The 25,882-nt window shown below is 35.0% G+C and overlaps 1 protein-coding gene across 1 annotated transcript; it reads right to left on the bottom strand.

Moving 5' to 3' along the window:
- Positions 1-22,968: 22,968 nt before the first annotated feature.
- On the bottom strand, positions 22,969-24,763 carry LOC121204691 (two-component response regulator 24). Its single transcript, XM_041075008.1, has 2 exons — positions 23,335-24,763; positions 22,969-23,244 (listed from the first exon to the last, which is right to left on the bottom strand). The coding sequence occupies exons 1-2, from the start codon at positions 23,566-23,568 to the stop codon at positions 23,074-23,076; spliced, it is 405 nt and encodes a 134-aa protein (XP_040930942.1). The 5' UTR covers positions 23,569-24,763; the 3' UTR covers positions 22,969-23,073.
- Between the last annotated feature and the right edge of the window lie 1,119 nt (positions 24,764-25,882).

Genomic DNA, 25,882 nt, shown 5'->3' with positions numbered 1-25,882 from the left:
AACCGCTCTCTAATCAGTTTTACCTTGTCTTCTATATAGCAATTAGCTCCGGCCCTAGAATTCGTTGCTCACCCAGTTCAGTCCAACAAGTAGGAGTACGACACCTATGACCATATAATGCTTCATACGGTGTCATTCGAATACTGGACTGGTAGCTGTTGTTATACGTAAATTCTGCCAAGGACAAAAAATCCTCCCAGCTGCCCCTGAAATCCAATACACAACTTCTTAACATATCTTCCAATATTTGAATTACTCTCTCAGACTGTCCATCCGTCTGAGGATGAAACGCAGTACTAAAATCTAGTCATGAACCCAAAGCCTCGTGTAGCTTCTTCCAGAACCGAGATGTGAACCTAGGATCTTTGTCAGATATGATAGAAACCGGTACCCCATGCAATCTTACAATCTTAGCCACATACAACTTGGCCAACTTCTGTAATGAATAATCAGTGCGAACTGGTATAAAATGGGCAGACTTAGTCAATCAGTCTACAATCACCCAAACCGAATCCTTCTTAGAAGGCGTCAAGGGTAACCCACTCACAAAATCCATGGTTACCCTCTCCCACTTCCAGAGTGGAATTTTAACTTGCTGCAGTAGTCTAGAAGGTAATTGATGCTCAGCCTTAACCTGTTGGCACGTCAAACACCTACTCACATAATCGGTATCTTCGCGTTTTAACCCAGGCCACCAATACAACTCACGAAGATCTCGGTATAACTTGTTCCCACCAGGATGCATGGCATAAGGACTACTATGTGTCTCTAGCAGAATAGCCTGCCTCAGCTTAGAATCCCTCGGTATACACACACTTCCACGAAAACATAATACCCATTCTCCATTCAGTCTAAAATTCGAAGTCTCACCATTTCCCACTTGTTGAAACCGAGAAACTAGCGACTCATCTAATAACTGTTTCTCATTAATTTGGTCAGTCCAAGTCGGTCTCAGTTGCAATTCAGCTAACAAGCTACCATCATCGTACAGGCTAAGACGAGCAAACATAGCTCTTAGATCCGAGACAACTCTACGGATCAGTGCGTCAGCTACCACATTAACTTTGCCTGAGTGGTACTCAATTGAACAATCATAATCTTTAAGCAACTCAATCCACCTTCGTTGCCCAAGGTTTAACTCTTTTTGAGTGATGAGGCACTTGAGGCTCTTATGGTCCGTATAAATAATCGTTCTTTCCCTATATAAATAATGCCTCTAAATTTTTAGTGCAAACACCACCGCCGCCAACTCCAAATCCTGAGTAGGATAATTCACCTTGTGAGGTTTAAGCTGTCGAGACGCATAAGCAACCACCTTTCCTTCTTACATTAACACACACCCCAATCCAATGTGTGACGCATCACTGTAAACAGTAAATTCTTTCCCAGACTCTGGCTGTATCAAAACATGAGCCTCAGTTAAAACTTTCTTCCACTTCTCAAAACTCTCTTGCTGTTTATTGGACTAAACAAACGGCACCCCTTTTCACAGCAATTTAATCAAAGGTGCAGCTATCACTAAAAAACCTTCCTCAAAACGTTTATAATATCCATCCAAACCCAGAAAACTTCGAATCTTAGATACAATTTTTGGTGGTTTCCACCCAATACGGCTTCAATCTTTCAAGGATCAACTATAATCCCCTCGGTAAACACCACGTAACCTAGAAATGTCATCTCTTGCAGCCAAAACTCACACTTGCTGAATTTTGCTTACAACTACTTCTGCCTCAGAATTTGAAGAACGATCCGCAAATGTTCATCATGCTCTACCTCAGTTTTCGAATACAGCAAAATATCGTCTATAAACACTACTACAAACTGATCCAGATAGGGTTGAAATACTCTTTAATACCCCTACCCGTATTCATTGTCGGAATAGGGTACGAGGCATTACCGGAGTTTACGAATTAATTTTTTTTTATATTCAATATAGCCCTTTTATAAATATCTAACCTTCCCTGTAATATTAAATCGAGACCAATCCACATCAACCAAATCAATTCAACATATTTTCATGATAGATTCATGCATTTATATAAGATAACGTCATCACATATCTATAACCAGGTTTGTTAACCATACTAATGGCTAATTTTACATTCATTTCACGTTAACATTTTCTTTGTTAGCTTATACATGCCATTGATTTCCAAAATAAAGTTTCTTTATATACCGAAATCCTGAGGTTGACAGTGTGATGTGTCTCCGACCAAATCCGACCTCCGAGCTCTTAACACTATAAAACAAGGAAAAAGGAAACGGGGTAAGCACTTTGTGCTTAGTAAGCTCATGTAACAAGAATTATACTTACCTAATATTTTCAATACAATACAATAAACATCCATATATCCATTCAATGCATTATTACCCTAATATGCACAAACTCAACATTCAAGTTAGTACAATAATTTCCATGTACCAATAATATATACTATGATTAATGAGCTCGTCAATACCATGATTTCCATTTCCTTGTTATTTTTCCATATTTATCCCGTTGAATTTCTTGGAATTTTCGATGGATTTTCAAAGGTACACTTTTAGTGTACAATTCCGGGTCTGTCAATTCATATTCATGTGCGCACATTTCCGTTTCAGAGAGCACACTCCCGCAAACCTCAACCTTGCAGCGAGATTACCAGTCCAGGCTAAATCCCCTGCAATATAAACTCATAGAGTATTGTCGGGATTGCCAGTCCAGGCTAAATCCCCTGCAACGACAATTACTTTAATGAGCTTGGATCTGAATTACTAGTCCAGGCTAAATTCAGACCCTAATTCGGATTACCCGTCCGGGCTAAATCCATTTTACACATATTCTTCGGGAGGGCTATATCAGGATAGGATCACCCGTCCGGGCTAAATCCTTTTTACCATCAATTCCTTTTCAGAGATCCATCGAATTTCCTTTCATTCAATCGGGATTTCTTCCCATTTTATCAAATATATCAATGTTTCATTAATTTTCATACAATGAACACTCAAATCATATTCACATCAATAACATACAATCTCAAGCATTTAATAATATAATTCAAGTTACACGAACTTACCTTGATACTTGTTTGTAAACAGTAAAAATCTACTAATCCCGAACTTTTTCCTTTCCTCGATCTAGCTTCTTTTTTGAATCTTCTGGATCTAAATAAATAAACTTAATTATCAATTTAATACATTTCATGTTCATATGCAACATTCTCTATAATTCAACTATTATTTATAGTTCATTCAAAGCTGTCTACTTGAGTCATAGTCACTAAATTATTTATAACTTGAGCTACAGAACTCCAAATTAAGATGCGTTAATTTTCCCTAAAACTAGACTCATATATATTTTTACCATAAAATTTTCATAATTTTTAGTTCAGCCAATCAGTACAGTTTATTCTTCAAAGTCACCCCTGTTCTGTTGTCTAACAGTTCTGACCCTTCTTCACTAAAAATAAATTATCTCTTTATACAGAATTCAAATGATGTTCTAGTTTGTTTCTATTAAAAATAGGCTCATTCATAATTCTATACATATAAATTTAAGTCCCTAATTATTTTTATTCAATTTTTTATAATTTTTAAAAGTCAGAACAGGGGAACCCGAATTCATTCTAACCTTGTCTTAGAAAATTCATTATATCTCAAAATTTACAAATCCATTGCTTACAATATTTCTTCTATGAGAAAATAGACTCAATAAGCTTTAATTCCATATTTTTTTCACATTCTAATTCGATTTCTAAAATTTATGGTGATTTTTCAAAGTTAGTCTACCAAACTGTTTTAGTGCAAGGTGTTTATTACCATTTTTCCCCTAAGCTTTTAATAAATGATAATTTCGTCCCGACTCAATTAGCCTCTCAATTGAGCTGATTTTTCTCAACTAACATTTTATTCTATCACCTTAAACTAGTTTACAACCTTTAGGAATCATAATTTCAGCAATATACTTTAATTCCAAACATTTTCACAATTAGGTCCTAAAAATCAATTTCCATTGAAATTGCCTAATAAAATCATCTCATAAACAAATTAAAGCTTTAATTTCATTCTATTTAACCATAAACTTACAGCACTCAACCATGGTGACTTTCAATTTCATCCATGAAATAAAAAACTAATGAATTTAATAGTAGGACCTAGTTGTAAAAGTCTTAGAAATACAAAAATTACAAGAAAAAGGCAAGGATTAACTCACTTGGTGCAAAAATTATGAAATACCAGCTTAGAGAACCCTCCTATGGCATTTTTACCTGCTGGAATTGAAGAGCAATGAAGAGAAATCTAGATATTTCCTATTTAGTCCTAGTTTTATTTAGTTAATTTTGCAATATTCCAATTTTACCCTTAATTTATCAATTTTTCTACAGATTTCATACCCTCTCCGTCCAGCCCAAATAAATTTTGGGTCTAATTGCCTTTTAAATCCTTTCTCATTAGACTCTTAAGCTATTTAATCACTCTAGCAACTTTTACACCTATTACAATTTAGTCCTTTTCATTTAATTGACTACCCAAACATTAAAATTTCCTAACGAAATTTTAATACCACATTAATAACATTTCATAAATGTTTATAAAATTATTTTCAACTCGGTTTTATGAGATAGAGGTCCCGATACCTTATTTTACCCAATTTCTTCAATAATTTCTTTTTCTAACTAATCACTAAATCGATAAAATTGTCCTATCAATATTTTCATACGATTTTCCTATCATATAATTTTCAAGCAAAAATATTGAAATAAATTTCTCTTTAAATCGGATCTATGATTACGAAACCATTGTTCCGATAACCTTGAATTTAGGCCATTACAACTCTCCCCCCCCTTTTAAGATTTTCGTCCTCAAAAATCTTACCAGTAAAGAGGTTTGGGTATTGTTTCCTCATTGCCTCCTTCGGTTCCCATGTTGATTCCTCAATCCCGTGCTTTTGCCACAATACTTTCACCAAATTTATCTTTTTATTTCTAAGCTCTTTTGTCTCCCGTGCCAATATCTTGACCGGTTCTTCACTGTAAGCCATATCCGGTTGAATCTCTACTTCTATCGGAGAAATAACATGTGAAGGATCTGATCGATATCATCGTAACATAGATACATGAAAAACATTATGGATTCTATCAAGTTCCGGTCGTAATGCCAATTGATAAGCGACCGGTCCAATTCTTTCTATGATTTCATAGGGCCCGATAAATCTTGGACTCAATTTACCCTTTCGACCGAATCGAAGAACTTTCTTCCAAGGAGACACTTTCAGAAATACCTTGTCACCGACTTTAAATTCAATCTCTTTTTGCTTAAGGTCGGCATATGATTTTTGACGATCGGAAGCTGCTTTTAGACTATCTCGAATAACCTTTACTTTTTCTTCTGTTTCCCGAATCAAATCAACCCCATGTATCTTCCTTTTACTGAGCTCTGTCCAATATAACGGTGTTCTACATTTTCTACCATACAAAGCTTCATACGGAGCCATTTTAATACTAGACTGATAATTGTTATTGTAAGCAAATTCAATCAAAGGTAGATACCTCTCCCAATTATCTTCAAACTCTAGTATACAACATCGGAGCATATCTTCCAATACTTGAATTACACGCTCAGATTGACCATCTGACTGGGGATGAAATGCAGTGCTGAAATACAACTGAGTACCCAAGGCTTCTTTCAATTTGTCCCAGAAACGAGACGTAAATCGGGGATCTCTATCTGATATAATGGAGACAGGCACTCCATGTAACCTGACAATCTCAGATATGTACAGTTTAGCTAGTTTATCTAAAGAATAATCCATACGTACCGGAATAAAGTGAGCTGACTTTGTTAATCGATCAACAATCACCCAAATAGCATCTTTTTTCCTCGGAGACAAAGATAGCCCTGATACAAAATCCATAGTGATTCTTTCCCATTTCCATTCCGGTATAGTAATTGGCTGAAGTAACCCCGAAGGTACCTGATGTTCAGCTTTAACTTGTTGACATAGTAAACACCTTGATACAAACTCAGAGATATCACGTTTCATTCCCGACCACCAGTACATCTTTTTCAGATCATTATACATCTTATTACTCCCCGGATGTACAGACATAGTACTACTGTGGGCCTCGCGTAGAATCTTCTGTATGAGCTTTGAATTCTGAGGTACACATACCCTACCTCTGAATAATAAACAATCACCAGAACCAATCTGAAATTTAGAATCATTACCTGACTCACACTGTGCCCGTTTAACCTATAACTTCTCATCATTCTTCTGAGCTTCACATATTTGCTATAAAAATGTCGGTTTAGCTCTCAATTCAGCTAGGATTGAACCATCATCAGTCAATGATAACTGGGTATTCATAGCTCGTAAAGCAAACAGATATTTCCAGCTCAAAGCATCAGCTACAACATTAGCCTTACCCTGATGGTAATCAATAATCAAATCATAGTCCTTTATCAGTTCAAGCCACCTGCGCTGTCTCAAATTCAAATCTTTCTGTGTCATCAAATATTTCAAGCTTTTATGATCAGTATAAATATGACATTTCTCACCGTACAAGTAATGCCGCCATATCTTCAGCGCAAATACAATAGCAGCTAATTCAAGATCATGTACTCGGTAATTTCTTTCATGTGGTTTAAGTTGTCTTGAAGCATAGGCTATTACTTTACCTTATTGCATCAAAACACAACCTAAACCATTTAATGAGGCATCACTATAAATAACAAATTCCTTACCCAGTTCAGGCTGCACTAATATAGGTGCTTTCGTTAATAGGTCTTTCAATCGGTTAAAACTTTATTGACATTCATCAGTCCACTCGAACTTTACATCTTTCTGCAATAAGCGAGTCATTGGAGAAGCTATCATAGAGAATCCCTGTACAATCTCCGATAATAACCAACTAAACCCAAGAAACTTCTAACTTCAAATACATTCTTCGGTGGACTCCAATTGACAATAGCTGAGATTTTACTTGGATCTACCCTGATGCCTTCGGCAAATACAATGTGTCCAAGAAAACTCACTTCTTGAAGCCAAAATTCACATTTACTGAATTTAGCATACAACTGCTTCTCTCGTAGAATTTGCAACATAATTCTCAAATGTTCTGCATGTTCTTCTTCATCTCAAGAATAAACCAAAATATCATCAAAGAATACTACTACAAATCTGTCTAAGTACGGTCTAAATATTCGGTTCATCAAATCCATGAATACTGCAGGTGCATTAGTTAGCCCAAACGGCATAACTAGAAACTCATAATGCCCGTACATGGTTCTAAAGGCTGTTTTTGGCACATCTGACTCCTTTTACCCGTAACTGATAATAACCTGATCGAAGATCAATATTTGAAAACATAGTAGCACCTTTCAGCTGATCAAATAAACCATCAATCCGGGGTAACGGGTACTTATTCTTTATGGTTACTTTATTAAGCTGCCGGTAGTCGATACACAATCTCAAAGACCCATCTTTCTTTTTCACAAACAGAACCGGAGCACCCCAAGGTGAATGACTCGGTCGGACAAAACCCCTGTCAACAAGCTCTTGCAACTGTGTCTTTAACTCTTTTAATTCTATAGGAGCCATGGAGATCGGAGTAGTTCCCGGAATCAAATCTATAGAAAATTCCACTTCTCTTTCTGGTGGCAATCCTGGTAATTCTTCTGGAAACACATCGGGAAATTCACATACCACTGGAACTGCTTGTATCTTTGACTCAGATACCTTGGTGTCGAGTACATAAGCCAAGTAAGCATCATACCCCTTTTTGACATACCTCTGTGCTGCCATTACTGAAATCATATCAGATAACCCCTCTGTCTAATCAGATTTAACCTGGAGCAACTCACCATTCTGATATTTTTGTTTACAATTTACTACCGCATCATGCTGGGTTAACCAATCCATACCCAATATCACGTCAAATTCATCAAATGGCAATAACATCAAATCAGCCGGGAAACAATAACCTCTTACCATCAGTGGAAAATTTTTACAAATTTTATCCACTAACACAGACTGGCCCAGGGGGTTCGAGACTTTAACCACAAATTCAGTAGGTTCAACAGACAAATTTTTAACAATTGCAAGTTTAACACATATATATATGAATGCGTAGAACCAGGATCAATCAATGCAGTAATATCAGTATCAAGTAAAGAAAATGTACCAGTAATAACATCGGGTGCTGAAGCATCTTCTCTGGCACGAATGGCATATGTCCTAGCAGGTGCTCGTACCTCAGGCCTACCTATAGTATCTTTTGTAGCTCCTCGACTATCACTGACATTACCGGGTGGTCGAGGTGGTCTGCCCCTCGAAACTAGATTACTCGGCTTCGTTATATGTTCAACTTCTTTTTCAACCCTTTCTGGACAATCTCTGAGGAAATGGTCAAAAGAACCACATCGATAACAAGCCCCACTCTTAAATCGGCATTCACCAAAATGAGCTTTATTACAGTACTGGCATCTCGGTTTAGGAGTGCCAACACTGCCAACACTGGTCATTGATGGAGTAGAAGGCCTTGGATTAGTGCGTTGAGAACCTCGCTCTTTGCCCGAATACCCAATGGCTGAAGTAGAACGATCCTGATATTTCTTCAATTTCTTTGAAGTAGAAAACTGGGATTTTCCCATCGGTCTTTTACTAAAAATTCGAGATTCCCTCTTAGCCTGTTTCTTTTCTTTGTTCAATTCTTCTGCTTTATAAGCTCTCTCTACCAATGTAGCAAACTCTCGAATTTCAAGAATTTCGATCAGTAACTTAATGTCTTCATTCAACCCTTCTTCGAATCGTCTGCACATTTCAGCTTCTGACTGTACCCATTCTCGAGCATATTTACTCAATCGAACAAATTCTCTTTCATATTCAGATACTGATCTATTACCCTATTTCAGCTCAAGAAATTCTTTTCTTTTCTGGTCAAGGAACCTCTGGCTGATATATTTTTTTCTGAACTCGGTCTGAAAGAATTCCCATGTAATTTCTTATTTCGGAACAACTGAAGCTTTAGTATTCCACCAATGGTAAGCTGTATCTTTTAGCAGTGAGACGACACATTTCAGACATTCTTCTGGTGTACAAGATAATTCTTCCAGAACCCGAGTAGTGTTTTCTAACCAGAATTCAGCCCGTTCGGAATCATCATCAACTGCTGCTCAAAATTCTTCGGCCCCATATTTTTGAATTTTATCTACTGGAGCTTTCCCTTTTCTGACAGATTCAGTACCTGTACCTTGTGGGATCTCGGGAACCGGTGGAGGAGCAGGAGGGGGAGCTTGAACTTGCTGCACTACAGGGTTAGTTCTTAAGTATTGATTAAACCATTCATTCATCATTTGAAAGAAGTCTATTTTTGCCTCCTCCCCTCGACCCTCTGTCTCGGGCCTTCTACTGCTAGTTTCTTCTCTTTGTACTGAAGCCAAAGCATGACTCCCAACTTCCTCAGATTGAGCTCGGTCGGATGACATTACTATAAGAAAAACACATTTTAAATGGTCAGGAGATATCACACTATCAATAATAATTTAAATGGCATGTATAGCTAATCTCGTATTTGCTACATCGGTCCTAGAACCGGCTAAACCGTAGCTCTGATACCAATAAATGTAATACCCCTACCCGTATTCATTGTCAGAATAGGGTACGAGGCATTACCGGAGTTTACGAATTAATTTTTTTTATATTCAATATAGCCCTTTTATAAATATCTAACCTTCCCTGTAATATTAAATCGAGACCAATCCACATCAACCAAATCAATTCAACATATTTTCATGATAGATTCATGCATTTATATAAGATAACGTCATCACATATCTATAACCAGGTTTGTTAACCATACTAATGGCTAACTTTACATTCATTTCACGTTAACATTTACTTTGTTAGCTTATACATGCCATTGATTTCCAAAATAAAGTTTCTTTATATACCGAAATCCTGAGGTTGACAGTGTGATGTGTCTCCGACCAAATCCGACCTCCGAGCTCTTAACACTATAAAACAGGGAAAAAGGAAACGGGGTAAGCACTTTGTGCTTAGTAAGCTCATGTAACAAGAATTATACTTACCTAATATTTTCAATACAATACAATAAACATCCATATATACATTCAATACATTATTACCCTAATATGCACAAACTCAACATTCAAGTTAGTACAATAATTTCCATGTACCAATAATATATACTATGATTAATGAGCTCGTCAATACCATGATTTCCATTTCCTTGTTATTTTTTCATATTTATCCCGTTGAATTTCTTGGAATTTTCGATGGATTTTCAAAGGTACACTTTTAGTGTACAATTCCGGGTCTGTCAATTCATATTCATGTGCGCACATTTCTGTTTCAGAGAGCACACTCCCGCGAACCTCAACCTTGCAGCGGGATTACCAGTCCAGGCTAAATCCCCTGCAATATAAACTCATAGAGTATTGTCGGGATTGCCAGTCCAGGCTAAATCCCCTGCAATGACAATTACTCTAATGAGCTTGGATCTGAATTACCAGTCCAGGCTAAATTCAGACCCTAACTCAGATTACCTGTCCGGGCTAAATCAATTTTACACATATTCTTCGGGAGGGCTATATCAGGATAGGATCACCCGTCCGGGCTAGATCCTTTTTACTGTCAATTCCTTTTCAGAGATCCATCGAATTTTCCTTTCATTCAACCGGGATTTCTTCCCATTTTATCAAATATATCAATGTTTCATTAATTTTCATACAATGAACACTCAAATCATATTCACATCAATAACATACAATCTTAAGCATTTAATAATATAATTCAAGTTACACGAACTTACCTTGATACTTGTTTGTAAACAGTACAAATCTACTAATCCCGAACTTTTTCCTTTCCTCGATCTAGCTTCGTATTTGAATCTTCTGGATCTAAATAAATAAATTTAATTATCAATTTAATACATTTCGTGTTCATATGCAACATTCTCTATAATTCAACTATTATTTATAGTTCATTCAAAGCCATCAACTTGAGTCATAGTCACTAAATTATTTATAACTTGAGCTACAGAACTCCAAATTAAGATCCGTTAATTTTTCCTGAAACTAGACTCATATATATTTTTACCATAAAATTTTCATAATTTTTGGTTTATCCAATCAGTACAGTTTATTCTTCAAAGCCAACCCTGTTCTGTTGTCTAACAGTTCTGACCCTTCTTCACTAAAAATAAATTATCTCTTTATATAGAATTCAAATGATGTTCTCGTTTATTTCTATTAAAAATAGACTCATTCATAATTCTAGACATATAAATTTAAGTCCCTAATTATTTTTATTAAATTTTTTATAATTTTTCAAAGTCAGAACAGGGGAACCCGAATTCATTCTGACCTTGTCTCCCAAAATTCATTATATCTCAAAATTTACAAATCCATTGCTTACAATATTTCTTCTATTAGAAACTAGACTAAATAAGCTTTAATTCCATATTTTGTTCATCTTATAATTCGATTCCTACAATTTTTGGTGATTTTTCAAAGTTAGTATACCAAACTGTTTTAGTGCAAGCTGTTTATTACCATTTTTCCCCTAAGCTTTTAATAAATGATAATTTCGTCCCGACTCAATTAGCCTCTCAATTGAGCTGATTTTTCTCAAATAACATTTTATTCTATCACCTTAAACTATTTTACAACCTTTAGGAATCATAATTTCAGCAATAGACTTTAATTCCAAACATTTTCACAATTAGGTCCTAAAAATCAATTTCCATTGAAATTGCCTAATACAATCATCTCATAAACAAATTAAAGCTTTAATTTCATTCTATTTCATCATAAACTTATAGCACTCAACCATGTTGACTTTCAATTTCATCCATGAAATCAAAAACTAATGAATTTAATAGTAGGACCTAGTTGTAAAAGTCTTAGAAACACAAAAATTACAAGAAAAAGGCAAGGATTAACTCACTTGGTGCAAAAATTATGAAATACCAGCTTAGATAACCCTCCTATGGCGTTTTTAGCTGTTGGAACTGAAGAGATATGAAGAGAAATCTAGATATTTCCTATTTAGTCCTAGTTTTATTTAGTTAATTTTGCAATATTCCAATTTTACCCTTAATTTATCAATTTTTCTGCTGATTTCATACCCTCGCCATCCAGCCCAAATAAATTTTGGGTCTAATTTCCTTTTAAATCCTTTATCATTAGACTCTTAAGCTATTTAATCACTCTAGCAACTTTTACACCTATTACAATTTAGTCCTTTTCATTTAATTGACTACCCAAACATTAAAATTTCCTAACGAAATTTTAATACCACGTTAATAACATTTCATAAATGTTTATAAAATTATTTTCGACTCGGTTTTACGAGATAGAGGTCCCGATACCTTATTTTACCCAATTTCTTCAATAATTTCTTTTTCTAACTAATCACTAAATCGATAAAATTTTCCTATCAATATTTTCATACGATTTTCCTATCATATAAATTTTCAAGCAAAAATATTGAAATAAATTTCTCTTTAAATCGGATCTATGATTACGAAACCATTGATCCGATAACCTTGAATTTAGGCCATTACGTACTCGGTTCATCATGTCCATAAAAGCAGCTGGTGCACTCGTTAACCCAAACAGCATTACCAGAAACTCGTAGTGACCATAACGAGTCTTGAACACTGTCTTATACACATCAGCTTCCTTAACCTTTAGTTGATGGTACCCAGATCGAAAATCTATTCTGGAGAACACCGCAGCTCCTCGCAACTGATCAAACAGATCATCTATCCTCAGTAAAGGGTACTTAGTTTTTATAGTTAGCTTGTCTAGTTGACGATAGTCAATGCACATGTGCATGGACCCATCCTTCTTTTTCACAAACAAAACTGCTGCTCCCCAAGAGGACACACTCGGTTGAATGAATCCTCGATCTAACAACTCTTAAATTTGAGCCTTTAACTCCACTAACTTCTTCGGTGCCATCCTATATGGGGCGATAGACACTGGAGCTATTCTTGGTAGAAGCTTAATTCCGAATTCGACCTCAGGGTCTGGAGGCAAGCCAGGAAACTCCTCCAAAAAAACATTCGAAACCTCCTTAACAGTTTTGACATCCTCCACAAAAAGACTCTTCGTCCCAGAATTGCTAACATATACTAGAAAAGCCTCACAATCCTTGCAAACTAGCTTTTCGGCTCTTAACACCGATATCACATTAGACAAATAATCTCTTCACTCCCCTATTATGGCCACCTCCTCATCCTTCGAAGTCCTCAACTCCAACCGCTTAGCAGCACAATCCAACTTCACACGATGCTTCACTAGCCAATTCATGCTTAAAATAATATCAAATTTCTCGAATGGCAGTTCCATCAAATTTGCAGGAAATACGACCCCTTAACTTCTAAGGGCACATCCTTGAATAACTTATTCACCCTAACTGACTGTCCCAGTGGACTTAACACATCATTTCACTAGCAGTGCTCTCAAACTGAATACCCAACCTTTCAGACACAATGCACGCAACATACGAATGCATAGAGCCAATATCAATTAAAGCAACGTATGGTACATTATAAATCAAGAACGTACCGGTTATGACGTCAGGGGCGTCACCATCCTCTAGACGGCTAGTAGCATAAACTAAGGCTGGTTGTCTCACCTCGGTATTACCTGTGCCCCTACCCGGTACTCCACGACCTCGTCCAAACCCATTTTCACCTCTAGCCTGCCCACGACCTCTCGGTGGCTGTTGACCCCCTCTCACTGACTGCACATACCCTGGTCTTGTAGCTTGCGTCAGAGTAGGCACTTGAGTACAGTTCTTAACCTGATGATCCATCGATCCACATCTAAAGCATACCTCCGTTCGCTTCCAATACTCACGTTGGTGAACTCTCCCATAATCTCTGCAAGGTTGTGGTCTTGCAGTAACAACAGAATCTCCAGCTCGGACTGGCCCATCATACTTGGCCCTCTTAATAGGCTTTCTCCAAAACTCGAGGATCCCAAGTCCCTCTTAACTCTGCCCCTATCTTTCTCTCGGTTCTGGGCTCAGAGCGCTTCACATCCTCAGCAATATTTGCTTTCTCGACTAGGGCAGCAAAGTCTCGCTCCCTCTGTTGAGCTATCAGAACTCTCAATTCATCGCGAATGCAGTTTTCAAAATACACACAACGTTCGTACTCACTGGCTACTATTCCACGAGTATAACAACTCAACCGCAGGAACTCCGCCTCATATACCGCTACGGTCTTATTCTCCTGGGTCAAGTTCAGAAATTCCTTCCTTCGGGCGTCCATATAACTTGTGCCCACATATTTCCCCAAAAAAGACGTCTTGAAGAAATCCCATGTCAGATGGTTAGCTTGTGTACCTTCTCTCACAGTAAGCCACCATTGGTAAGCCTCATCTAGCAGTAACGGCACCGCCCCTTTCAATTTATGTTCTATAGTACAGTCAAGATCATCCATTATTCATTCCATAGCCTTTATCCAATATTCTGCCATATTCGAGGCTACACCAGAAACACCCCTAAAGATCTCCACCCCATTAGATCGGAGTCGCTCAAAAATTAACCCCCGGGCCACTGACCTCGTACTCACTTTAGCAACCATTTCAAGAACTCGTAGTATCGCCTGAGACAAGGTATCATCCCCAATTGCTCGATCATGAGACCCAGTCTCAGTTACTGGTGAAGCCAGTGCCTCCATAGCAGGTATGTGACCCGGCGCTGAAGACCCAGCTCTAGCACCCCCTCGGCCTCTACCGCGGCCTCGTGTACCCCTTTCATGAGTACCCCTAGCCCTCATATCGTGATACGCTTAATCTGTTTTTAGAAGTTTTATACTGTCAGTTTATAATTCCAGTTGTTATTAAAAGATATTTTATGATTAACAGTATTTAAAGCTTTATTTCCGTAGATCGAGAGTCCACCACCACTATTAGTCTTTTTACAGTCTCAGTTTGTTCTAACTAGAAAACCCTGTATGGTGCTACCCTCTATAACAGTTTTTCAACATAACATTACAGTTTAAAGCAATAGATACTAGCAGAGAACTTACAGATTTGGTGCCGGATACTCAGTGTGTCATACTTCCAGTAACATCATTACAGAAACAAGTCAGGTTCCATTGAAAAATTACAAAACCAAATTTCAGAAAAAACCTTTTCAAACCCCAATTTAGAAAGAGAAGAAAAATAACTTTTTGCCGTCTATACCACAGCCGAGTTTTGTGAACCTGGCTCTGATACCACTAAATGTAACATCCCAGACTCGACCTAGACGTTACGTCCGAATCTGATATACCACAACATTTTCCCGAAAACTCGAAAAGCTTACGATGATAAATCAATTGTCGAAAAAGCCTTTAAAATTTTAGAGCTTGAGTTTGCCTATTGTTTCATGCTATTTAAAAACGTGTATAGTTTTCATGACGTTTATTATTATTGGAATCGATATTTATAGGTTCGATTTTGGAAAACGTTATTATTTGAAAACCCGTTGTTCCTACTCTAGCAGTTGATAAATACCAAATCATAGCCCAATTAAAAAAAATAAAACCCCAAATGGCTTTATTACAAAAACAAAAACCCAAATATAAAATCATTAAATAAAAATAAAGTCATTCGTGATCGTGTGGCCACCCCGAGTCTCTCGCAGCTCCAAACCATCTAAGGCTGAGGATTACCTGTACAATTAAAAGAAAGGGTGAGTTTACGAAAACTCAGTGTGTAATCCATTATCATACTATAGGAAACAGTGTATGCAGTAACAGTTTGGGCCTAAGCCCTACTCAGTATCAGTACAGTATGGGCCTTAGCCCTTAAATAGTAACAGTTTAGGCCTAAGCCCAATACAGTCTCAGTATAGTACAAAATGCAACCCATCCCAAAACCATCCAGCACACCACCCGTACCAACCAACACACCATGAGGGGATTTCAATCAACTCACCCAATGAGTACACCAATATTGCAGCAAAGCTGCCAGCAATAATAACGCAGCGTAGCTGCCAGTAACAATAAGTGTGGCAAGCCACCAATAATAGTAAGCGTGACATAGTCACTAGTGCAGTACTTCCTCCATATCATAAACCCAACCCCATGCAGATGATGTGTCATAAATATTACGTGTATGCAATATATCATACTCAAAACCAGTCATATGAATTTCATACACACATCAATTAACCTACCACTAGCGCTGTAAAGGTCATTTCGTCAATTAGAGGTAAAATAGTAATTTTTATCCCTCAGGGTTATTTCAGTTATTTAATTAATTTTAGGGTCTCGGCATAAGAAATGACCCTTCAGAAGGTCTATAGTCGTCTCGAACGACTCAGATAACCTATATGGCCAAAACAGTGTAAATGGGCCCAAGGCCTATTACTCGGCCCAAGTGGGCCCACACGCCTCATGTGGCCCATTTAGCTCAAATTCAGTCCCGTCAACGTGAATTCCATGTCTCATTCCATATTTTGTTGCTTACCGCATATCCTATCCGTGTGGGGCCCACAGGTCCATTAGGCCCGCTCGATCTATCTCGGCCCAACACAGCCCATAACGGCCCTAGTCTATGAAACGCACGCACCAGTCTTATAATCTACCTCCTATAATATGTGGGCTCGATTTACCCCATGAGCGATCGTACGCTCGCAAGGTCTCAATAGCCGAAACTTCTACTTTTTGGCTTTTACCGATCTACAACAGCCTTGGTGTGGTTACACATCCACGTTTATCATTGAACACAGAGTAAGATTAGGTGCACAACTACACACCTTAATTTACGAAAGTGACAGAATCCCCCACGAGTCCAAGGCATACAATCAACCCAACATTCAATTAGTCTCCACCACATCAATCGCAACAACTACCTTTAACCCAACTCCTCTACTTACCTTGATAAAGAGAAGGTGGCCAACTGTATCTAGATTAGCTAGAGTTGATCTCGCGAATCTTGGCCCTCAACTGCACACACAACAGTTTAACAGATAAAACTAATTAAAAAGAATAACCTAGAGCCTCTAAGATAACACTCTTAAAACAAGGAATAATCGGCTTACCCAAGTGTTGGAAGACAGGGTTTTGATGGCTCAAGAACGTTCTGCGCCGTTCGTTCCTCAGTGATAACTGAATCCCGTGATATACAGCATAGAAAAAGAAGTCATCACTCGATAGATACAGATAACTAAGAGAAAAGAATATTCGGCTTAGAGAAAATAATAAAAGAAACAAGGTTAACAGTCACTACACGACATACTTACCACTAGCAGAGAGGCACCGAATTCGCTCAATCAAACTAACCAGGTAACACAAAGATTTAAAAGAATAGGGGAAGGATTCGACAGAGAGAAAAGATATTCGACTAACACAGAGACAACCCAAACGAGACGAACCAAATGATCAATTGGTATTCGACCAAAGTTCTTAAAGGTAGAAGTGCAATAGAGATGCGATAGAAAAAGGGTTTGAGAGTAAGTAGAAGGAGAAGAGAATTTCGGTACAGTGCTAAGTGTAACCTAGGGTAGTGTTCAGTCAGGGACTTAGAAGAGAAAAAAAAAAGAAAAGGTTTTACCAATCGGTACAAAATGAAACAAAGATTTCGGCTTTTCTCAAAAAGCATACAAAGAAATTGGCAGAGGAGAATAATACTCAAAGTGATCGAAAAAAGTAAAAAGAACAATATCCAAAGAAGAGTTCGGCCTCTACTCTCTTACCCCAAATGCCGAAAATACACTCCCCAAACCCCTTAGCCGAATTTGCACCCTCACACACTCCCATACTGCTATAAACACCTTCCCATTTCAAATTCCATGATAATCTCCAAGATTTTTTCCCCTTATCCCTCTTTGAAATCCTCTGCAACAACCCTTAAGACCAATTCAAACAATTTGTCCTCAGTGTTCAACTCCAATACTAACTCATGCCGTCTTCTTCTAGCAAAAATAAATACTCATTTGCTTAACATGGGATTCGAACTCCTGCCCTCTCTAGATGATCCACACGCCAACTACCACTAAGCCACAAGACTCTTTTATGTCCTCACTCAACCACATTTATTTATAAAGCCTACGCACCAGTGTCCAGGTTCCTTTTAAGCAAAAACAAAAATTCTGCAAAAGCCAGAGCTTGAACCCAAGACGTCCCAGACAATCCTAAACATGCCCAAATCACTTAGTTAACACACCAACATGCAATTTGTGTCAAAAACGGTAAAATTACGACCCCTAACTTTTTAGGGCATTACAAATAGTACCCTGTTGTGGTAGGCTTTTTAGTTCATTTACTTTGATTAGATTTTGAGTCCTTGTTTAATGTTTGTTTTGCATGGTGTGCTCGAATTATAAGTTAGAACAAGAGTCTGGTTTTTTCTTCAATATGAAACATTTTGAAGATCAAGTTCAGGCGGGTGAATGGGATGAAGTCAAGCGTTATCTATGTGGGTTCACTAAGGTTGAAGATAACCCTTGCTCGACGAGGATTTTCTTTAAAATTAGAAAGCAGAAGTATTTGGAAGCTCTCGACAGGTGAGCACTTATTGTATTGTTGTTAATCTCTTGTTTGTCGTTGTTCAGGATTTACGAACTATGTGTTTCTTGCACTTATAACTTTCTGAAGTGAATGGCGTCAAAGATAATGCAAAGGGTCATATTTCTTTTGTATGGTTGGATTAATCTATGCATTATCTTCTACCAGGCAGGATCGATCAAAGGCTGTTGAAATTCTTGTAAAAGATCTGAAGGACACTGACCATCAGATGGACTTGGATCTAAGGTATGTTCTTCTACTCGTCCATGTGTATTGATCTACCGTACCAATTATCGAATTGCCGTTTGGAGCTCACTAACCAAACTTAAGACAACAAAAACCTTTAATAGCCCAGTAACTTAAATAAAAAATTTTAATTAATTCAATAATCATTTTGTAACTTTATGAAATTGAATTAAGTGATCAAAATGTAAATTTATTGATGTTTATGATTGTCAAGTTACAAGCATAGTTACATCTAAAATCATAGTTATAAATAATACAAATCCAAATAATTATTATTAAAATTAATCTTTAAAAAACACAAGATTAATAATTAATATATATTTCTTAATTTAAAATATAATAAATTTAAATATTTTTTTATATTTTCTATATCCATTTTACAAAAAATTAAATAAAATTTATATGTTATGAAACTTAAACTAAAATAAAATATGCATCAAAATCTCACATAATTTATAGTGTGCAAATTTATGTTGGATTATCATGATACTTAAATTTAATTTTATTTAAAAAAAACTTAAAAAGATTTACGAATCAAGTTCATGGGTGTTTTGTTTTAAACCATGAATAGAGAATTGGTAATGGAGATGCTCATGGATCGAATCATATTGTTGTTTGATTTAAAAAATTTTCAGATTTGAGTTTAGGTCCTAATCCAACTAGAGATTGCTTATACAATTGTTTAAAAAATAATAAAATAATAAAACATATAAATTTATATTAACATTTACATATATATATTATAATTAATTTTAAATAAAAATATTTAATTTAAATTCAAGCCGAGCTAGCCTAATTCAAGAACAAAAAATTTTTGTCCAAGCTTGACCCAAGTCTAAGAATGTAATTTATATTTAAATATTAGTTTGAATTAACGTTCCAACTTTGAATCGAGAATAATTTTTGCTATTAATCTTTATAGTATGCTTAAGTTATGGATTTAATCTCTCTACTTTCCAAATTGATCAATTTCAATATATATTTTTCGAAATCTGTAATTTTACCCTGATCTAAACAATAGCATTTAAATATGTTTAGTTCAATTTTACTATTAGTTTTGTACTATGTGTAAAGTAATAGTTTTAGTCTATATTCTCTAATTGGATTATTTTTAATGTCTATACTTTTTTAAAAATTTTAAATTTCAATCTTAACATAAACGATACCCATTAAATTTATGGATTAAAAATTTTATGAGTAATATGTAAAAATTAATAAGCTAACATGATGTTCATATATAATAATATGTTTACTGCATCATATTTTAAAAATAAAACTTAACGAATTACAATTATCGTTTAGTTAATACTAAAATTACAAAAATATAAAAATTAAAATATAAAGACACCTCTTATGCAAATTAATTTCATAATGAAAAAAAAGACATGGTAAAACACAATATCACGTGAGTCACCAATATATTTTTATATGTATGTGACTTCATCTTTCTCAATTGGATGTTTACCAATGGAGTTTTCCACCAAGTTCTAATATTCATGGATTTTGCGACCTGGATGTACTAAACATAAAATTCTTATGTTACACAAAATTTCGAGTTTGGGTAAATATATGCAGTTGAAATCATTTTAAATTTAGTTCATTTTGAATTTTTTATTAAATTTGAACTTATCAAATCATGTTATTATAAGTTCTAATCACTTTAAATTTAAGGGTCTGTTTGATAGGGGGAAATGATTTTCTGGAAATGGTTTTCCCCATTTTCCGGTGTTTGATTGGAGGAAAATGATTTCCTTTTGGAAAATCAATTCCAAAACACGGGAAAATCAACCCTATATTTCCGGAAAATGTCTTACCCCTTAGAAATCGGTAAGACATTTTCCACAGCTCATCTTGTCACCGTTGAAACCATTTCCATAGCTCCTCATCATCTCTGCCTCATCTCCTCTGCTATTGTTGCTAATTTTACTGTATCCACAACATTATTGTTTTGTTTTACTGCCGACAGTCTTCCCTAACCCTATCTCCCCTCCTCCATTTTTTCCCAAATCCAAAATCAAGGCATCAAGCTACCTCCGTCCTCCATCGATCCACCTCCGGTCTACCTCCGGTCCTCCACCCAGTTCCAGTTCCAGAAAATCAAGGGTTTGTTTATTCCCGAATCGCCAACAAATTCGTATTTAAGGTAAACTCTTTGTTTACTCGTTGATGTTCATAATTTGTCTGTTTAGCATCACTTGTTTGTTTAACTGGTTTAGCTTCTTTGCTAAATGTTTGATTTATCAGTGATTTATTTGATTCATTATTGCATTTGATTATGGTAACTTATTTTAGATTTCTGGGTTTGATTTCACGTCTTTGATGATGCTTCGGTTCTATTCGGCTTTGTTTAATTCATTTTGAGTTTGTTATTAAAAAGAAAAAGAAATGATTGCTTTTCTTGGCATTATTATTGATTTTGGGTAGGATTTTCTTTTTATCTTTTGGGTTTGCATGGATGTGATTCAGATTGGATCGAATAAGGCCAGAAGATTAGTATTTTGGGTCTAACTGATTGTTCGTGTTCTGAATTTCATTTTGGAGGTTCGGTTTTTCTTTTTGGGTTTCTTGTTTGGAAAATCAATAAAAAAGGAGCAACAATGGGATTGCTAAAGGTTCGGTTAGGTAATTAGTGTTTCATGTAGGAGTGAGTTTTGTTAGAATTGATTGGATCATACTATGTGGAGAGCAGTAGAAATTGTTTTATAATAGATTCTATAAAGCTCCTAATCTGATAAGAGCCAACACTTCTATTTCGATGAGGACTACCATCTGAGCGAACTGTATTAGAAACTTTAAAATTCTAGCAAATGAGTACTCAGAAAATATTCTGCAACTTCAACTTAAAAGACATGTGAAATGGTGATTTAAAGGGGAAAAAATAACTAAAAATGACTACTCAAATCCCACTCTCTAAAGTGATAAAATTCTTTATAATAATGCCTACTTAAGCACCCAACCTAGCATGCTTCTGAAGGATGGTAGAGGTTGCTGCCAGTGTTTGAGAGACCTAGTTGTCACATTTTTCTGTTGATCCCAATGGCTCTGTTTATCGGTCAAATAATGCTGTTATTTATGCCACCTCAAACCAACTACAAAATCCAAGACAAAAACCATTATTTATGCCAACCCAGAAGAACAATATGACATGTTAGCAAGATCCATAAACAGAATTCCCACTGGGGGTGATGCCTTTAAATATGGAATGATAGGGGGTGTATAAACCAATTCTTATCCCAGAATTTTCTCCTGCCAAAAAATGAAACAGAATTATTCAACTCCCAGAATCTTTACTTCAGAGAACAAAATGTCCTTACTAATGCATCTTACAGTCTAGAAGAGAAAAGTACCTTACAGAAAATTTATGTGATATTATTGAGGAGTTTTAGGTGACTCAAAATCACTAGATTCCCTCACAAAGCATCTTCAAAGCTGTGATGTTCAAAATCACTATATTCTGTACAGTAGGAGGGTAGCATAGAAAAATTTGGCTTCAAAATATTTTTAGTTATCTAGGGAGTCATGAATCAGAGGCCAAAATGTTTTTAGTTAAAAGTAAGAAGCATAGAAAAATTTGGCTTCAAAAATTTTCTCAGGGTTGAAGATATTGATACTTTTATGTGTTGTAATATTATGCACTTGGACAATGTTGTTACTATGTGGTGTACTACTAATTATGTATTTGGATAATATTATTTCTAGTACTCATTATGGTTTCGAAGCAATTTATAATTATTCAATATTCTTACTAGTATTCATTGTGGATAATATTTTTTCAATTTATAACGATCAATATTGTAGCTTATTATTGAGTATTATTATAAATAATCATTGCAATATATGTAAAAACAATTTAAAATATAAAAATTTATTAATATATATTAATATATGTAAAAAACAACTTTTCCGGAAAATATTTTCAGGAAATCTGTCAAACAGCAGAAAATATTTTACACAGATTCAATCAAACACCAGAAAATATTTTCTAGTAAGTCATTTTACAGAAAAGTAAAACATTTTCCAGAAATTATTTTACGGAAAACATTTTACAACCAATCAAACAGACCCTAAGTTTGAATTATTTTAGATTCATCGAGATTAGATTGAAATCTAATTTGAGTTGAATGGGTAACTTATTAATTTATTAATAGATTAAAATTTTAAATTCAGATCGATTTTTCTAATAATTTCATGTTGCATGTAATTTAACAGTCAAAAAAGACCTTGCATATATATATATAACTTTGGTTACAATAGAAACAACTCTACGGTTAGTTTCTTTGATGATACAACAAAACTAAAAGCTATGGAGTGTTTGCTACCCGTTGATCTTATGGATAATAGAAACAAGCTTAGGCATTGTCAATGGCTTCTCTTGGTAATCATCTAAACCAGCTTCCATAAATTCTTGTATTTCTTCTTCCATTGCTCGTGACGATACACCCGCAATCACGCTTCGAATTCCCATTTCACGAAGCTTCTTCGTAGCCTAACACATTCCAGATGGAAGCCGAGCTTCAATCAACCAAAACATTTATATATGTATATATATATACATGAAGAAAATAAGATTTTGTACCTCAATGCCATTCATGATTGGCATATCCATATCCATCAAAACAAGGTCGAACATCTTCCCGGAATAGTGGATATCGACGGCTTCTTTCCCGTTGCTGACAACTTCATTTTCGATCCCCAGATTGTCCAAAAGTCGATGATGAATCGTTCGGTTGATCATGTTGTCGTCCACGACGAGTGCCGTCATCTTGTTGGATTGCCCTAATTTTCTCCCACCATTTTTGCTTTGAGCCATCTAAGCTACAATTTGAGTTTCCTTTTTTTTTTTTTTGGTGAGTTTTGAGTTTCATAATTTGTAGGATATGAAAACTCAAAGAAATAGACAAATATTAAGCTACATTAGTGAATAATTAGTGAATTTTTTGTGTGAACATAAAAAAAACACAAAACAAATAATTGTTCGGTCAAAATTTTGTCAATAATTAGTAAAATTGATTAGACTGGAAGTGTCCTGGGTGAGAACAAAGTTTGACCATGTTCACTAAATCAAAGAATAACATATATATATAGGTCTAATTATGCTCTCAGTCACTATACTATTCCAACCTTTTTAATTTAATCCCTCCACTTGTCTGATTTGAAAGTTAAAATTCAATCAATAACACTGTTAACTAACTTCTACTAAATGTGTTTCCTTTTTCAAAATTAAACTTTTGAATATTGAAGACAAGTACGATGATGAAATACCTAAAAATAAAAGTAAGTGGGACTAAATTGTAAAAATTCAAATAGTATATGGATTGGAAACAGAATTATACCATATATAATACTATCCAAAAAGGAAAAAGAAAAAGAGCATTCCCATAAAATTCTTGTATTTCACCTCAGAATATGATATCTTGTTGGTTCAAAAACTACAATTTTATTTCTTTTTAAAAATTATGGCATCAACTTCCATGGAGAATATGCCAAGGAGATGAGTTCATTAAGATATATTTGCATCTCATGCAACATAAATTACCCGGTTTTTATTTTTTTATTTTTTGAAAATATTCATGTTGGACATTTATGATTAAAGGTTCAAAAGTAAAAAAGTCCTTAAATAATCTCTTCAATTTTTAAAAATTTATAAATTAAGATAATAATAAAATTATGTTTTTACACTTTTGACCCTAAAACAATTTTCTTACTTCACCCCTGTGCTAGTCACGACTATAGAACATATGCAATGATCCTAAATAAACAAGTAGAAAAAAGATTAGAACTTACCTGGTCAAAGGGAATAATGATTTTGGTTCCAATGGTCGATTCTTGGTTTAAATTATTGAGCTTTGCTCAAGAGCTGAACAATGATATGTATATATATATATATATTATAGATTGTGTTGAAAATAAACAAAATCTAATAAATGGGATTTTTTTCTATAACTGGAGAGGAATGTTTTGAAGAAAATTAAATAAAAAAATCTGCAGTAAAGCCTTTGCTTATTAGAGTTCCAAAAAGGAGAAGAAATTTACTTTTAATTGTTTAATGAATCGAATTGAGGAGAGGAACACTCAAATAAATAGTGTTATATATATTGCGTAATTTCATCTTAATGAAACATGGAATTGCTTAGATAAGCGAATCAGATGCACAATTTTATTGAAACTGTAGTACGGGATTTTCCTTTTTGTTCCTATCAAATGGTGCTTATGATATTGTGATAATATCAGCCATCCCATCCAATAATGTTTCTTTACATTCATAAAATAGTTAAATAATAATAATATTTGGAATAAAAGTACTATGAAGGTTCTTATCAAATGGTGCATATGATCTTGTGAACCATCCTATCCAATAATGTTTCTTTACATTCATAAAATAGTTAAATAATAATAATAATTGGATTAAAAGTACCACGAAGGTTCTTATATTAAGAGTCAAATTGTATTTTGTTCTTTCTGTTCAAAAAAATGGGCAAAATAGTCCATATGCTTTAGATTAAAAAGCAAATTGATTCTTTTTGTTAAAATTTTTATCTTTTTGTAATAGAAGGATCAATTTTTAATAGAAGGATCGATTTACTCTTTGATCTAATGTAATTCACCAAAAAAAAACCTGAAAGAAGGAGATTGTATGAAATTTGAAAACAAAAACTGAAAATTAAGAGGAAAAAAAATGGATATAAATGACATGGCATCACAGTTTGATATAATCTTTCTCTAAACTCTTAATAAAATTTATAGTATATTGAATTTGATGTTATATATATTGCTATTTTCTCTTCTTTTATTTCAATTTTTGCATTTTTATAAAATTAATTAATTAATTAATTAAACATGGTAGTAATTAAGCCACGGTTTATATAAGAACAAGCAAGATGTAGGAAATTAAAAATTAGATTATATTTGTAGATATTAAAGTGATTTGATTAAATAAGTAGAAAACAAGGATTTAGATAAAGATAAAGCATATAAAACAGAAACAATAATAACGATAAAAGGCATTTAGTGAGGACAACCTTTATTTATGTCATTATGATTTACTAATATTTTACCATAATGACAGCCGACAACATTCAACACAAACATCCCAAAGCTGGTGACATTCAACAACTACATCAATG

Source organism: Gossypium hirsutum, chromosome A08 (genome assembly GCF_007990345.1).
Source record: "Gossypium hirsutum isolate 1008001.06 chromosome A08, Gossypium_hirsutum_v2.1, whole genome shotgun sequence".
NCBI classification, from domain to species: Eukaryota; Viridiplantae; Streptophyta; class Magnoliopsida; order Malvales; family Malvaceae; genus Gossypium; species Gossypium hirsutum.
Note: the sequence above shows the minus strand (reverse complement) of the source record. Positions and strands in the feature narration are given on the sequence as shown.

Bases quoted from the DNA above. Each gene is read 5' to 3' on its own strand.
- LOC121204691 (XM_041075008.1), bottom strand. From the start codon at position 23,568: ATGGCTCAAAGCAAAAATGGTGGGAGAAAATTAGGGCAATCCAACAAG. The intron at 23,245-23,334 runs GTACAAAATCTT...GGAATGTGTTAG, and splicing joins CAATCATGAATGGCATTGAG to GCTACGAAGAAGCTTCGTGA.